Source organism: Plectropomus leopardus, chromosome 14, assembly GCF_026936395.1.
Source record: "Plectropomus leopardus strain MGB_pleo_1.0 chromosome 14, ASM2693639v1, whole genome shotgun sequence".
Taxonomy (NCBI): Eukaryota; Metazoa; Chordata; class Actinopteri; order Perciformes; family Serranidae; genus Plectropomus; species Plectropomus leopardus.
In genome coordinates, this window is record NC_142189.1 from 11,562,189 (window position 1) to 11,579,177 (window position 16,989).

Sequence of the window (16,989 nt, forward strand, 5' to 3'; positions counted from 1 at the left end):
CCATCCTTGTTTTTTGTTTTTTTTTACGTAGCACCCTTTATTGTATTTCGTGGGTCGGCGGTAAGAAGGCTGAACCAGATGCAGAATCATCCTATACATTAATATAACATGATCCCTTACAGGAGAGCTTCAACACGCAAAAACTAAGAATAAATATATTCACAACTGCCTCTACTATTGGTAGGAGATGAAAGCATAAAAAGGTACCTCCGTAAAAGATAATAATCGATAGTTGATAGAAGTGTCTTTTTTTTCTGACAAAAAAAATGCCTTTTACGTCCTGTGGGGTTTTTTTTCAGTCCATTGTTTCTTTTTTTGCCGTTCAATTTTCCTCTGAGAAATTCGTAAAAATCAATAACCTCTGTGCCTTTTGTCCGATGAAAGAAAACAGGGAGTAGAGGTCCGTGTGGCCTCATTAAGTCTGGCTGATTAAGAAATCCAAAATGCATCCATTGCAACAGTGTCCTTCTATGTGTCGGCCTTCCTTTGTTTTGGAAAAAAAAAAGATAATTCCTTTCATCCATAAAACCTTTTTATAATTTCACACAGCAACCAAACTATTCCTGGATATGTCCCTCATCTAGCCCTGTAAAAAAATTCAACTGGCAAATTAAGTTAACCGGATGAAATGAAAATGAACTGAACTGCATACAAACAACTCCGATATTGACTGGGTATAGTATTATTTTTGGCTCATCCAGGGGAATGCAATCATTCGGCGGCTTTTTTGATTGGTTTCAGTCTCAGTCGTCCATCAGCGTCCCATCCGTTGGTAGTCAAACCTCTTTGTTTAGATAAATAGATCTGTATTCATAGAAAAATAAGCATTGACCACACTGCTGGCTGTTCATTGCTAAGGCACTTGGCTGTTTTCTCTTTCCCTCTTTGTCTCCGTCGGTTCTCCATCGTCCACCCAGTTTGCTCCGCACCTTCTGCCCGTCACAGTTTATGACTCTGTGTTTGATGTCGCAGGGAGCTGGCGAGTTTCACCTCCACGCAGGTCTTTTGAGAGAATATGAACACTGACGCCCACGGTACTGTCTCCTGCTCACTGCGGCGCCGAGTAGAAAAACGGAGCCTCAGTACTTTACGATTGTGAGGAAAAAAAAAAAATCTGTAGTAGCTGCAGCTGAAGTTTCGCCTCCAGGCAGAGATCTGGGATCTGATAATCCTTTCCAAACCTATACGCCAGTAGTGGGGAAAATACAAAAACTGACCTCAGCTCGTTATCCAGGAATAAACATGTGTGTAGTGAAGTCCCGCTCCCCCACAGGCTCCTCTCAAAGCCACGCCAGCCTCTGTACAGGAGTCATTGTTACTGGATGATTCATCACCAGAGAGGGAGATGATGAGGAGACAAGAGAAGAGGGGCAGCGGGAAGAGGAGGAGGAGGAGGAAGAGCGGGGAGGGTTAAAACTGGTAAGACCGGTCCAGAACCTCCATGTAGTCTGGCGTGGTCCTCAGTCTGGCGCCCTGCTCGCTCTGGCCGCTGTTACCGCCGCCTGCTGTGGAGCTGGCGGTGGTGACCACGAGCGTTTGTTCGGGTCTGGCGTCCTGTTTGGAGTCTTGAGGGTGAGGGTAGCGGGGCGGCGGCCTTGCGTACCTGTCTGGCAGGTCTCTGAACTCCGGGGTGGGGAGTCTGAAGAGGCAGTCCACCAGTTCGACCTTAGGGGTGGGGCCCTGGCTGTCGATCACTGTGGGGCAGAGGATGCCGTTGAGGCCGGGGAGCGGTCCCATCGCTCCTGTGACGGTGTTGATGGGCGACGAGGACACCTCGAGTGTCCACTCCCTCTCCTTCTCTGCAGGGCAGTATCCTCCCTCGCTCTCTTTGGAAGCTGCAAACGTCTGCTGCTGCTGCGGCGGCGGCCGCTGCTTCACCGCCGCATCCTCCTCTTTGTAGATAGGGTTGCTACACATGTGTGGGGCTGCAGCGGGGTTAGGACCTTTCGACGCAGCCTCTGGGGGCAAGATGGTGTCGTATACGTGGTTGTGTTCGGGCGGAGGTAGGGGCGGTGTCTCCGGGAGGCCGTGGTGATGGTGGTGGTGGTGGTGGTGTGTCTGCTCTGTGAAGATCCCACACTCCATCTGGATGCCGGCCAAGTCTACCTCTCCCTGGCGACGGAACGGCAGCTTGTCCCTCCTCCTCAGGGCGTAGGCGATTAGTGCCGCTGCTGCAAAGAATGCCGACACAAACAACACCAGCAGGCTGAGCACTAACACCGACAGAGGGATTGAATCCTTCCCAGGAGGGATCAGGGGGCCCAGCCCTGAGCCGGGGTATCCAACCGATACACCGCTGTCGGCAGCTGTGGAGGTGGCTGTCTGCTCCTCATGCTCCTGGTCCTCCTGGGGCTCCAGCTCAGGGCACAGCAGCTCCATGGAGAGGGAGCGGAGATCTACTCCTTTGGTCTTTTCCGGGGAGTGGCAGACCACCTCTCCCACCACCACCACGGCGCTGAGCCCCTCCAGCCAACGCTTCAGTGGAGCTGCTTCACAGTTGCATTCCCACGGGTTCTGCTGCAGATCCACCTGGAGAAAAAAACACACCACAGCAATTTGTCAGTGTACACCAGTGATACTCAACTTACGTCCCACGAGCCAAATCTGGCCCCTGATAGAGTGCTAGGTGGCCCCCGAACAATTTCAAATTCACAATAAAAAGAGATTTACAGTAAGAATTGTTTTTGTACTTTTATTACACATAAGGTGCCAAAATGAATAAAACAGCATCAAAATAGAGCTTGTTTATTGAAAAAAGTGCCAGTGGAGCATCCTGTGCACCCCCTGAAAGAGGTCCTAGTTAAGCCCCAAATGTCCTAAAATCCTAGAATTATCCTAAAATCCTGCAACCTCCTAAAATCTGAGAAACTTGCAAAATCCTAGAAAAGTGCTAAAATCCAAGAAATGTCCTATAATCTTAGAAATGTCCTAAAATCCTACAAAGCCTCTAAAATCTGAGTAACTTCCACAATGTGCTAAAATCTGAGAAATGTCCGAAAATCCTACAAACATGTATAGAGCTGCTGTGACAGGCCCCTGGCCTCCTGTCATTTTGCAAAAGTGGCCCCCAAGCAAAGCAGCATGAGTATCCCTGCTCCACACTAATTGCTGGGCTGCCGATCAATGCAAATTCATGAATCATTTTGAGGTAAGCAAACAAAAAATAGATAATTTTGCTGACAGCCTTATGATAAATATTAGTAACTTTGCAACTGTCTCTTGAGTTGAAGAATAAGCCCATTGCTGGCACTCTAATAAGATGACAACAAGAAAAACGATGTTTTCTCTGCTACCTTTGCTTTCCACCAGCTAGAATATATGAGAAATTAGTTTCCTGTATTTGCATAATAGAATACAGCTCTTCATGATGGCCAGCGTTTGCCTAAAATGATTTTCTAAAACATGCAGGTGATGTAAAGTACTGAATAATGTAAATAATGTCATTATAGGGTCATCGAAACACTGAAGTGCTTGCATTTCCTGAATGGCTGCGCACCGGCACGATATACTCTCAATAATGGAGAACAACTGAGCAGTGACCAATTCAACTTGTACCACCCACAAGAGCTCTCTCTAAAACTTGTTCACACATGTACTACAGCAGGTTATAGGAATATTTCAGTTTACAATAAAGACCACTCAGAGTTTACATAAGTGGTTATTGACAAAACTCAGCGGCGGGTTTTGTGTGACGAGCATGTGAGAGTATCACGGCACTTTGTTTTGAACAATAGACGGGATGTGATGCAACTCTCCCCTGTGCTATAATCCAATAGGTGTGTGCGTAAATCCATTTTCTCATTGCCAGCTATTGATTGCGCGTCCTAAAAACAAACTCAAATATTCACTTTGCCACATTTTAAAAAGGGTAAAGCAGATTATGCACAAAGGGAATCACTCACATCACGCTGTATTGTCTGCAGAACTGATCTCTTCCATATCTTTAGCAATGACATTGGCAATGAAAGCTGATATTCTCTCTGTCACACTTCCAAGGAGCTTGCACAAATGTTGTCATGCTAATTTGGTTAGGCCAGCTCCCTGGCTTGCAGAAATAGATGGATGCTTTTCGAGATGATTCAGCATTGCTGTTGTGGGAGCCGTGGAACAACTACTTCCCAGCGCCTCGCACAGAACAACAGGATGCTCCTTCACTTTATTGGAGTTAGCCCACTGTGGGCTTTTGTGTGGCTTTGATAATGACATAATTGCAACTGGAGGGTGAGTAGAAACAACACTCTGCCACAGTTTTAACTCAGCTTGAACACTTCCACTATATTAAAGGTCCGCTTAAAAGTGCAGTTTTCCATGTTTCAGCATCATTGTGACACAACCGAGCTGTAATTCAGCATGAACGCACATTAAAAAACCAGTGACATTTTAAATGAACGCAGCGTGACGAAAATGTCAGCTTGTTTTTGCAGTTTTATAACTTTTATAACTGCTATCCTCCATCTGGTTGAAATTTTCGAAGCATTTTATTCAAGGTATTGTTTGCTTCCACACAGATCCCAGGGGCTCTATCCCCTTCTCTTTTGCAAGCATCTGCCCAACATGTCCAACACCCTTTACAATTTATACGCCTGGTCACCTAGTGTGTGATTTGCTGTCAACTTGTCAATCAAAGTTGTGTTTTGAAGAGAAATTATAGACCCTGAGTTAGCCCGACAGTTGCTGGTGGTAGAGAAAATACAAGTGCATGAAACCACTTTATTTTGAACGCGAAGCCTTTTAGTAAAGTCATTCTGCTTAGAGAGTCATTCACAGTGCGTTAATGATACTGTATCATTATCATACAGTATACTCACCAACACTCTGGGGGCCAAATCAGCCACTAAAGTCTTGTTTAAAGGTTCTTTATGTAACTTTTTTATGAGTATTTTATCAGGTTTTATTGCCAATAGGTGAACAGGCTGCATCGTAACTTAAAAACGGAGACTGTCCTCGACTTCTTTGGTTTCCTTTAGAGGCTTGTAGACTGACTTCCATGTAGGCTAAAGGACTCAGGAGAAATTCATTTTGAAAAATCCAAACAACATGAGCGTGGGGTGTACTCTGGGCACAGACAGAGTGGCAAAACACCAGGTACAGTTTTACTGACACTTAACCGTTTGTTCTTCCTGGTCTAAAAGTTTGCATTCCCTTGCAGCAGCTACTCTCCTCATCCATCAATCTGATTTGATCAGCTTTAAACGGATTTACAGATCAGTTACTCCTCGAGTTACAAACTGCTGCTGAGGAAAAAAAGGAGTTTTGGTTATAGCCAATTCCTCTCAGTGGCCACTCAGAGCCTTAAAGTTCAGTCTCTCTTCCTCTGTGCTGCACATTGCACCTGCTGCACCATCTACCAAAGAGTAGCGTGACAGTCAAGAGCACTCACTCTGCGTCAAAGACTGGGAACCAAAACGTCCCCAGAAGCACTGACAATGACTAGCCAGAAAACAAACAAAACCAAAAAACATTAATCGAGTTGAAGCTATCTCAGTGGATTGAGGGATCTTCGACTTATGATTTGAATCTCAGACACTCAAGAGGAAACCCTGGAATGCTTCTGTTATGAATTTTGGTGGTTTTGTATTTGTTAAAAGTTTCCTGGAGCCAAGAAAAGAGCCTTGCAGTGCCTTGCGGGCGAGGCCAGCAGTAAACCTGAAAGCGAAAAATCTTTTTTGGCACATGTGCCCCAAGAGAAACTCCAATGGAATAAGTAGGCGCCATTTTGGGGTCCAGTATCTAGTTATTATTATAAATGCAGTCATTGGAGTGCAAGAGTCATAATGATGACTGCATGTGGATTAATAACCATGATTTTCTGACAGTTACATATAGAACCTTTAAATGTCACAGTTTTGAGTGCAACACTCACTGTTTTGATGCTTCTTTTTATCATAGTCATGATGAAATTCATGAAAAACATCTAAAAAAAAGCCTCTCTAGTCAGAGAAAATATTCAGCCTGGCTTAAATAATGCCATCAATTTTGGATGGAAGCTGCCACGCTTTGGCCGCAGAGGAGTAAATTTTACTCTTGTGGGTTTTTATCATTATGACGCAGATGAAAGATCAAGCAATAATTGTCCAAAATGTACATGGGAGCCATAAAATATACCACATCAGGGGAGAAATTCAGGATGTTCTCAGCGAGCCGTGTGTCTTATAATTGATCACTTTGCCCAAACAGCAATATCCTGTCAGTCACCACAATTGTTCCAGTTAGTTCACAGAAATATAGTCAATATAAGCAGGTTTTGGAAGTTCTGGTGCAGGGATTCTGCTGTAGTCTCTGGTGACGAGACGGCCCTGAGCTTCGGCTTGCCAAGCCTTCTCCATACTGATGAATGTGTTTCATTGTCTTTTGAATAATACACAGAGCGAAAATGAAAAGAGTGCATTAGAGGAGGAATCTGCAGTATACGCAAAAAATTTAGTTTTACTGAAAACTGTATAAATTGGAAAAGCTGTCTTCATGGCTACAGTATATGTGAGATGTTATACATACAAAGCTGGAGAAATACGTCAAAGCAATCCACTCGTGGACACTCTCGTGCCGTTAGATTTCATCAGTCGGTGATGTTGAGTGCATTCCAGAAGGATTTTTCCTGTTTTTGAAGTGTTGTAATTTACTTTCATAGTGTACTCACGCTCCCTTTGCCTGCCTCGTCGACTTCTACCTCAGATAGTGATTTCCCATATTTCCCAGAGCGACTTCAACAACCCCTTGAGAAGGGGCATGAACTTATTCTATCCAGCAGTTTGTGTTTCATGTAGGTGGAGAGAGAGCGGTAGTAATAGCAAAGAGCAAAGAGCAAGAGTTTTTTGGTCCATCGAGGCTATTGTCAGCAGAGAAATTGGCATCTCTGCCTCAGTGTGATTGCTGAACATCAGTGCAACATGGTGAGTCTAGAAAGAGGCCCTTGATCTTTTATTCTGAGGGAAAACAAACACTGACTTTTAATGCTGCTGGATTAGATATCTGGATTTTCGGTGTTTGAAGTGTGCCGAAAAGTGCAGTGGAAGTATGTAGACATGACACGGTGAATGTGTATGCCCTGTTACCTGCAGAAAAATACTGAACTACAAAACGAGTGCAGGAACTCAGGTTTTTGTATCGTCGTTTTTGGAAGTCACACACATAGTAAAGAATCTACTTTTCATTACTGTTGTAGATATATAGGGTTAACCAATTAGAGCTGCAAGGATTAATTGAATGACTGCTGGCAATCAAATTAATTGCCAGTTAATTATATAGTCAATTAATCATTTTGGTAATGTTTTAGGATTTTTTTTTAACATTCTCTGACTCAAGCTTCTTACATGTGACTATTTTCTGGATTCTTTATTCATATATGATAGTAAACTGATTTTTGTTGGGGGGTTATGGACAAAACAGGACATTAGAGGACATCATCTTAGGCTTTGTAAAACACTGATTGACATTTTTCACCAACAAAGTTGCAACCCGACTATTTAAATAAAATCCCCTTTAAATAAAATCCAATAAAATCCAAAAAGTTGATTAAGCTGCCATAACAACAACATTCTCATATCCAAATTCTGTAGTTTACTTTTTTTTTGTTTAAACAATGTTAACAACAAATAGTGGCCAAAATCTGTCAAAGCATGACAGGTAAAAAACTTGGAATACATACTTAATGTAAATATAACAACATATTGATTCTGTGAAAAGAGACCCTACAGAGAGCCACGGTAATGAGTCTGCACAGTTATGAGTCAGCACCTCCGGTTCCCTCGTCTTAATGGGTTTTTTGAATGGGTTTTTGGTTAGAAGCCTTACATAAGGTCTGTGGTTAACACAAGCTGAAGAGACTTTCATGTTTTCTTCTACAACATATGTCAGCAAATACCCCAATCGTGAACTTTGAAGCTTTGATGTGTCTTAAAAAGGGAGGTTGCTAACAAGTAGCTAAATGAGACTACAGAACTTCAAGCTGAACCGGGCCGAACACAGCTTTACAGCCTCGTAGTGGTGGCAACGTGACCGTAGTTTAGTTCCTTTTTAGCCCAATGTTAGCTTTTTTACTTATGGCAATTGTCGTTTAGCTTGCCTCAATCCAAAGTCCAATGGAAAATCTCTTGGGCTTTTTGACGAGGGTACCAGGGCGAAGCTAACCTCTGCATCAGCCTACAAAAAAACGTCATCCCGGGGCACTCAATGTGATATCAATGGAATAAAAATGTCTTAACTTTGAACTGTTTGATTGTACTTTACATTGTATTCTGTTCTTGTATTTGTATCTGTTCTGTTCTGTTAATTTAAATGTCTGCCAGTATTTTGTTTTCTGTATTTGGCATTTCATGTTAAGTGTCTTTGAGTACCTAGAAAATTGCCCTGTAAGTCCTATCTATTATTATTATTATTATTATTTCTTTTGTTCTTTTCTTTTCGTTTTATACTTTGCATGTGAACCTTTGTACATTTCCTGAATTTTTTTTGTAAATTTCTGCACAAAATTACCACTTCTAAAAAACTGCACAGCTCTTTCATTTTAATTCAGATATATTGTACATATGTTTTATAGTATCATACTGGGGAGGGGGGACGGGGCTGTGGCTCAGGAGGTAAAGTGGTTCTCCCACTAAATGAAAGATCTGTAGTTCGATACCTGGCTCTGCATGTTAAAGTATCCTCGGGCTAGATACTGAGCACCAAATTGCTCCCGATGGGACCATCGGTGTGTGAGCGTGTGTGAATTACTTACTGAGTACCAGGTGGCACCTTGTACGGTAGGCTCAGCCATCAGTGTATGAATGTGTGTGTGAATGAGATAATGTGTCATTTAGTGTTGAAGTGCTTTGAGTAGTTGGACGATGAGAAAGTCATACTTTTATTGTGATTTTCTTCCATATTCAAGTTTTTTTTTGTTTTTGCAAGACTTGCTTTTATGTTTAATTTCATTTCTCTTACTATATTTATGTTATGCACCAACACACCAAAGCAGTTTACTTGTATGTGAAAACCTACTTTACAATAAACCAGACTGATTAAATATCACAACATATCGATACAGGAATAATCCTGATTTAATATGTACAATAATATTCATGTTTATATCATCCAACCCTACAGGGGATTGATTTAAGGTGGTTATCTATACCAAACTACTGGGAAAATCCTGCCTTTATCTCGCAAGAAACATCATCTCGCATGGCAGTGAAACGATTTGTTGTAAACCGGCTTTACTGGCATTTAGTCAATGAGGATATCTTCCATCCTGAAATAGAAAATACATGCCTGCCAGACGACTGGTCAAATTCCAAAAACGCCTGGTATTTTCAGGGGCTTTTATTGAGCTAATGTATTTATGTCTAAAACACCTGTGGTGGCTGTGTTTCTGCTGTGCTGGGCAGTTTCAAGAGAAATATTGGCTGATATTACAGAAAAAAATTATATAATGCATTAAGATACCCACTGGTTTGCTTTGTGTTCAGGAGGATGTAAACCGGCCAACTGAAAATAATGGCCAAACTATGAGAGGCAGGAGGTGTACTGACGGGTAATCTTTTAATGTTATTACAAATAGGCTATGATATGGTGAGGGCATTTATGATTGTAATTAACTCTATTACCTGACTATTAGTCGAGTTTTAGACGTGAATCAAAGTTAATACTATAGAGTACAGAAGCAAAAAGGATAAGAATAACTGGAAGTGAATTAGCATTTCAGTCCTCCCAGTTCACTTGTCTCGAAGTCAATGGGTTTTTAAAGGTTAAATAAGGTCTGTGGATAACGCAAGCTAAAGAGACTTTCATGTTTTGATCTAAAGCATTAAATATGTCGGTAAATAAACCACTGTGCACTTTAAAGCTTTATGTGTCTTAAAAAAGGTGGTTACTAACAAGAGGCTAAGTGAGACTACAGAACATCTCACGCCAACACGGCTTTATAGCCTCGTTGTCATGGCGACATTAAATCATGCGAATGTTGAGTAGTTTGTTAACAGCCGAATGTTAGCTTTTTACTTCTGGTGATTGCTTTTATGCTTCAAAAATCACAATGATGGTGTTATATATGAAGAATTTCTAACTGAACAAAACGTGCAATTACCATAAACGCTTGTTTGCCAGAGCTTATTTTCGACAGTAATCCACGATCCGAGGAGTCTGTGGTCTGGATCCCAAGGGGTTGGGGGCAATGTTGGTCCCTTAAGGGGGACAATTTTTTTTTTTTTTTGGTCTCTTTCATTAGTTTTCTTTCAGACATTGATTGCATGTATTTTTATCACTCACTCTAAGAATGGCCTGTTCATTGTTGTCTGTACAATGGATATCAATAAAAGAAAATTGATTATTATTATTGATTTGATTAAAAAAAAAACATAATAATTATCCAAAATCCAATGGAAAAATCCCACAGGCTTTTTGATAAGTGAACAAGGGCAGCATTAGCTTCAAGGCTGACCTACAGGAAAATGTCATCCCTGGGGGAATTTATTTAAGCAATGTTTATACGATTAAAAGCTCAGCAGGCACCTATTGGCAACCGACTTATAACTATATGATTATTTCTGTATCTTTCAATAAAGTTTTAATCAGGCAATAACATTTTTAGAAGCTCCACTGCTAATCGATAATGACTTTGTCCACACAAGCCGGGTGTCATCTAATTAAAATACATTGGAGAGAAGTCTGCCATCTCCAACATTTAGCAGCTCACACTGAAAGAATCTATACTGACAAACAGCATTACAGGTAAGAGGAAAAATATGTGATTTCGATTTGGGGCTGGACTGTCCCTTTAAAGGTGCATTTTGTAAGATCTGGTCACGATTTTAGTTTAAAAAATTTAAAAAAAATGAACTAACCCTATCAACAGGTGTGAAGAAGTAACACCTTTGATGTTATGTCCAAGATGTATTGTATTGTACTGCACTGCTAAGCAGCCAATACATCCTGGACCGAGAGGCTATAGTGAGTCACTGTAGCCTCTAGTGTGCCGCAGGAGAGGATAAAGAAGTTGAGCTGGCTGGAGCATCGAGTCAATGGATGCAGCGTAGAAATTACAGTCTCAGTGAATTAGTTAGTGTGTAAAAAAACACAGTGATGGCAGAAGCTTCAGGAAATCGACCGTTATCTCCATCACAAGCAGCTCCCGGAAAGAAGCAACAGTGAAGAAAAGGAGCAATGTAAGAAGACGCAAAACTAAAGTAAATATCTGTGTGGCTTTTGAAGACTGGAAACGGCTTTTGGAGACTAAAAAAGATGCAGTCTGATGATGCAATGTTACTTTCAGACCGATAAGTAACATCTAAAGTTGGTTATTTACCGAAAAGACAAACTTTTCAAATGGCGTGATGTGACTGTTTTCTTGTTACTGTGGCTTAAAACTGAGCAATAAAGTAAACTACACACAAACGCCACACGTTAAGATCATGAGATAACAGTCTTATTTTACCAGCTGTATTCTGAGTTGCCTTTATTTATGACTGGTGACTGTAAATTGTGGTTGCATTGACATAGTAGCAGAATGAAATTAAAAGGGAGAAATACTGCCCCCTATTTGGTGGCTGGAACTTACATAATGCACCTTTACACTTTAAACATATTAAGATATAACGTAAAGACAGATTTAGTTACCTTTGCAGGCAGGTAAGCCGTTTTCCAGTCTACAGTAATAAGGCAAGAGGCTGCTGGCTGTAGCCTCATATTAAACAGACAGATCATCTAACTCAGTGAGAAAGCAAACACCAGAGAGTGTGTATTTTCCAAAATGTCAAACTCTCCCCTTTAATATTAACAGAGACTCAAGTAAAACTGATAATCGGGTGGATATCAGTTGGGCGCTAAATAGTTCCCTGTCAAACCTGCCCTTGGTGAATATCGAGTTGTTCTCATCAATCTTTCTAGAGTCTTTCTGCATTGTTTTGTTTCTATCTGACATCTTTACACAAGGTGAGATGTGGCTTTAGGCAAGTTTCTTCTCTGCAGCTGGCAACGATAAGAGCGAGCTGCCCTACGACACAACATACTCTTTGCATCTACCGAGGAGAACATATGTATTTCTGAACTTTATGTATTTCCTGGCGCAGACTCAGATTCTGATTCACCTTGATTTTATAATAGTCTTGCTGTTGGTTTTCAAAGGGAAGCCTCGCTTGTTCTTGTGTTGCTGTTAATTAACTAATGTAAAGAACACCATGGCAATTTTCTTTTTCTCTCTAATGTCTCATTACCAGCTATTTTTTTAAGTAACAGTGACATCAGGGAGGTGTTTTCAGAAATATCAGTGCGTGTAAGTGGGTGTAAATGTTTAATCCTGTTCTTGATGGCGACAATGACTCTAAGCTATACATGCTGCTGCTTTATGATTATCAAAATGGACTGCTTTTTTTCTTGTTTTTTTTTTTATTAACAGCAGCAGCGAGCTTCACCCTGCTTCCATCTGTGTTACCCTTTGATTTTTGCTGTGCAAACTCTGGCTCTGAAAACACACGTCAGCGCCCAGAAATCACGCTTCCCGAGCTTCAAACAGGGCAGCAATAAGTCAACAGGTGATATCATTGTCACATTATTTTCTGCAGTCCATGGGCAGCGCTAATGTGGCTTTGTCAGAGTAATAACAACCCTGGTAAATGAATGAATTCAATTACAGCGCTGCAGATTTTTTTTAGCACTACAATGGTGATACCGCTGGGCTTTATGAATATGGCACACAGTGCACTTCCATTTGGTGGATGCTTTAATGCTTTTGGACATCAGAGGCGTATAACAGCACAAAAACATAATACACTTCTACATGGTTCCTCCCTCTCCATAAACCACCGTCGTCCTTCCCCTGAGCAAAAATTTAGAAACTGCCTCTGAACTGCCAGCCTCACCCACACTACCCAGGATCGGGAATTTTGCACGGAGCAAAGTAAAATGGAAATTCACAATGACATTCAGGCTAATCCACACCCACCTTACCTCATTCTACTCGGGCTGTCTAAGAAAAGCCTGGTACACTAAATTTGCTGAAGTGAGAGGAGGCAGGATGAAAAAATGTAATACCTTGGGTTTGGTCCTTATCGGCGCATTGTGTGCAGCAACCAGTCACATACTGTAGTGCTCGCTGCAGTTAAATGTGCGAGGTAAGGCCTAACACAGTGACTTTAACACATACTGTAGTTTACACAGCCGATTCACAAAGAGGTGCATTAATTACAACCATGCTCCAAAACTTCAGCTTTCTCCAGTTTAGCTCCTGATTTATTAAGACCACTTATGCAAATCGAGTCAATTGCAATTTTCCAATTAGAATACCTGAGGCGCAACCAAAGTCCCACATGCCACAGCAGAGCTCTCAAAACAACAGACGATGCAGATGACGGAGGAAGCTGCAGCTGTGCCAGAGGCCAGGAGATCAGGGGCTGCCAGGAGTTTCAGAAGCGGGTATCCAAGATTTCGGCTTGTTTTTGTTCAGTTCATCAAGCTGCGATAATGTAATGTGTCTTGGCAATCTATTAGTTCTTTTAATCTCATTGTCTGACATTTGAAATAAACATACTCTGTATAATTATGCACATTTTCGTTTAGTAAATCAACGGGGGTGATCCAATTCAATAATCTCCCATTTTTCACCCTGCCACTGTCACTCAACGAAATGCATGTTATTTGGCCTAAATCTGCTAAAAGCTTCGTGCCAGGTATCTGACTCATTTACACACCAGCGGGTTAGCAGATCAGAATCAGTTTTTTTCAAGCAGCCACCTGCACCGAAACCCTCCTCTCAATCATTCAGCGGATACAGTCATTTGCACCAACCTGCACCAGTCCGGTGAGGTGCTCCAGCACGCCCTCCATAGGAAGCAGCAGAAGGTGGTTGTTTCTCAGATTGAGTCGAGCCAGATTAACTCCAGAAAACACGCCGAGAGGAAGGCTCCGCAGCAGGTTGGCATTGAGGAACAACAGCTGGAGGGACGGCATGGAGTCGAAGGTCCCGGGATCAACCTCGCGGATCTCGTTGTATTCAAAATAAAGGTACCTAAAGAGAGGAGAGGACAGCGTTTCAGTGTCTCTGTATGCAAAGAAACTGAAGATGGACTGTGAAAACAGGAGGATAAATGTGGTGTGGTTGTGTTCAAGACATACTTTCCAGAATATTCCTAAAAATGCATACAGACTCATACAGAATTAATACCTCTATATCATTAATTATGACTCAGTGGAAGTGTGTGACAGCGTATTTATGTGAGGAGACTCTGTCCTCTGCATGTATTTTCTTATTGTCTTCTTTTTTTCTGTGTTTTGCAACGTTCATGTATGGAGGACAAAAAATGACTAAAAAGTATCAATGAATAAATGAACTAATAGAAAAACAAAGGTAGAAATAAATACAGGAAAAAATAAATAAATATGTGACTAAATGTATAAATACATACAATGATAAAGAAATGAATCTGAAAATATAGAAATAAAAGAATTATTAAATATCAGAATAAATAAATCATTATAGAAAGAAAGAAAGAAAGAAAGAAAGAAAGAAAGAAAGAAAGAAAGGAAAAGATTATTTCTGTAAGGCTTTACTTGTGTGTTAATGAGGTAAGAGGTCCTAACCTCTGCATTTATCTCTTTATTCATGCATTTATTTCTTATTTCTGTCTTCACTTCACCATGTATTTATTCTTTTGAATATTCATGTTTATTTTTTGTATATTTTAATACATCTATTTATTTATATTTAGGTCCTTTTCTGTCCTCCATATTTCTGGGTATTTATCTCCACAATGCTCAGATGAGGTCAAAACTTAGGTACCGGAGTGTAAGCAGCAGACAGCTAAGAAATAGTGTTGAAAAATTAATAACATAGTGAGGCGAAACGCCAAAAGAGAGCATATCTGAGGTCTTTTTATTTAATTTTTGCTGGCAAGCGTGTTTACAATAGTGACCAATAATCCTGCAAAGTATACCTTTAAAGGAAACTATCACTGCATCTCGGTACTTAGTGATATCTGACAGTGAAGATTTATGAAATATATTAAAATTACATATTCTTTGTCTTAACTTTGCAAAAAAAAGAAAGTAGTTCTTGATTAAAGCACAGTATGAATTTTTTCTATTAAATCGAATTATTTTGAAGCATAATTCCCATCATTCCACACCCCAGCATGATAATAACATAAATGAATATTTATGTAAGGACTTCGTATCAGAAATGTGATTTAATCTGCGCTTTTCACAGCTGATTAGCTGATCACTGTCAAAGGATATTGTGTAATTTAGCACTGATGAGTTCTTACACTCGCCTCGGCATGTCTGATCATCATGTCAAATTTAAGACACTTTGAATTTTAAAGTTTTTTTTTTTTTCAATAATACAAATCAGTTTGAATTTTAGGGAAAATTAAATATGACTGTAGAGCTTTCCCTGCATGCTAGTGATCCAATATACTTCCACAGCTGTAATAAGTAATAGATCTGGTTTAAATTACTTACTGCTCACTTGCCCTGGAGTCACTAACAAAGGCTAACGAGAGGTTAAGAGGAAGACTTTTTGAATGTCCTGAGAGGATCTTTATTATTGATTAATAGTCAAATTAATCGGTCTGAAGGTTTTCAGTACCTTATCTTAAAATATAGTGCCAGTGGAGCTGAGAGACTGGATGACGCTGTGAATACAAAGGTTTTATGGCACAAACTGTCTCAGTCTTTATACAGCAGAGCAGTGGGTATGTTAATTTTTTTTTGGGGGGGGGGCATATGAAACAGGGGGTTTGGAGTCCTCTGCCAGAACATTTTGAGTGTTAAACACTTAATTTAATTAATTCTGGTGCATTTTAATGCACACATTTGTGCCTTTTCTGCATCAATTTATGGTGTAAATACAGCGTTTCCCATACATTAATTCATTTGTGACGGCTTGCCACAAACTAAACATCTGCCGCCACAATAGATCTATTATTGGAGATTGACCATTCATTAGGAGCGCTGTTGAAATATCTATCTATCTATCTATCTATCTATCTATCTATCTATCTATCTATCTATCTATCTATCTACCTACCTACCTACCTATCTACCTACCTACCTATATATACTGCTTGGTTATTCATGGTACCACACTCTTGGAGTGCAGCGCGTACTCTGGGCACAGGTGGAGCAGCAGAATGTCAGGTGCATCAAAAGTGAAACTCTCCTGGGTCTAACAGCATACGTACACTCGCAGCAGCTGCTCCTGTCATCCATCAATCCCAGCTGATTAGCTCTAACAGATCGAAAGATCAATTACCCACCCTGCAGGTCACAAAGTGCAGCTGAGGAGCAAACAGAACTCATGGAGAGCTCTGCCTGTGATGCGTTCATGGACCCACCAAAACCTCTGAATTTGTAGCGGGTACAATAATACAAAGGGACACACACATTTATTAAATGTGTCTTCAACTCCTGCAACCTAAGCAAATAGGTTTAATTACATTTAATATTATGGTAAGAGAGCAACATGCAATCAAAAAGGGCGACCCCAAAACTGCAAGATATTAGTAAGAAGTACAAGAAATTTACCTTAAATTAGTATTAAAAAAAAAGAGAAAAAGGTTATAACAAAAAAACAAGGCTAACAAGACTGAGAAAAAAGTAATTTCATTTATAAATTATAATAATTCTGTGAAATAATTTTAAATATGAAATTATGATACTTTCCCTAGCTTTTTTCTTTTTCCCCAAGACGTTTTTCCCTAGATTTTCAAAATCTACTAATTTCTATCAATTTGTGGAACATCTCTTCACAAGTTGCTCATTGCCTTTTCAAAAAATATTAAAAAATATTAAAGAACTCACACCAATTTGCTCAGGGTTCAAAGGTTTAAATAGTTGTGAAAGGCATCTGAAAGAAGAAAAGTGATGTTGCTCTAGGTTTCAAAGGGTTATATTACATGTATTTATTTTTTTCAAAATAAAAAATCCTCTGCCACTGTCTTTTTTTTTTTCTATTGTTTTTTTGGGATGGACAAATGCACATGTTCAAAATATTGAAGGGGACGTGTCACCTATGTCCCC

The 16,989-nt window shown here is 40.4% G+C and overlaps 1 protein-coding gene across 3 annotated transcripts in view; it reads right to left on the reverse strand.

The window, feature by feature from the left end:
• Positions 1-16,989, reverse strand: part of LOC121953532 (SLIT and NTRK-like protein 3) — a 34,384-nt gene continuing 17,395 nt past the window's right edge. For all 3 annotated transcript variants that reach the window (XM_088087330.1, XM_042500698.2, XM_088087331.1), the window contains exons 6-7: positions 13,759-13,978; positions 1-2,529 (exon numbers count right to left, since the gene is read on the reverse strand). In XM_088087330.1, coding sequence (XP_087943456.1) covers positions 1,411-2,529; positions 13,759-13,978 — 1,339 coding nt within the window. In that variant the 3' untranslated portion in view covers positions 1-1,410. The remainder of the gene's footprint in view (positions 2,530-13,758; positions 13,979-16,989) is intronic.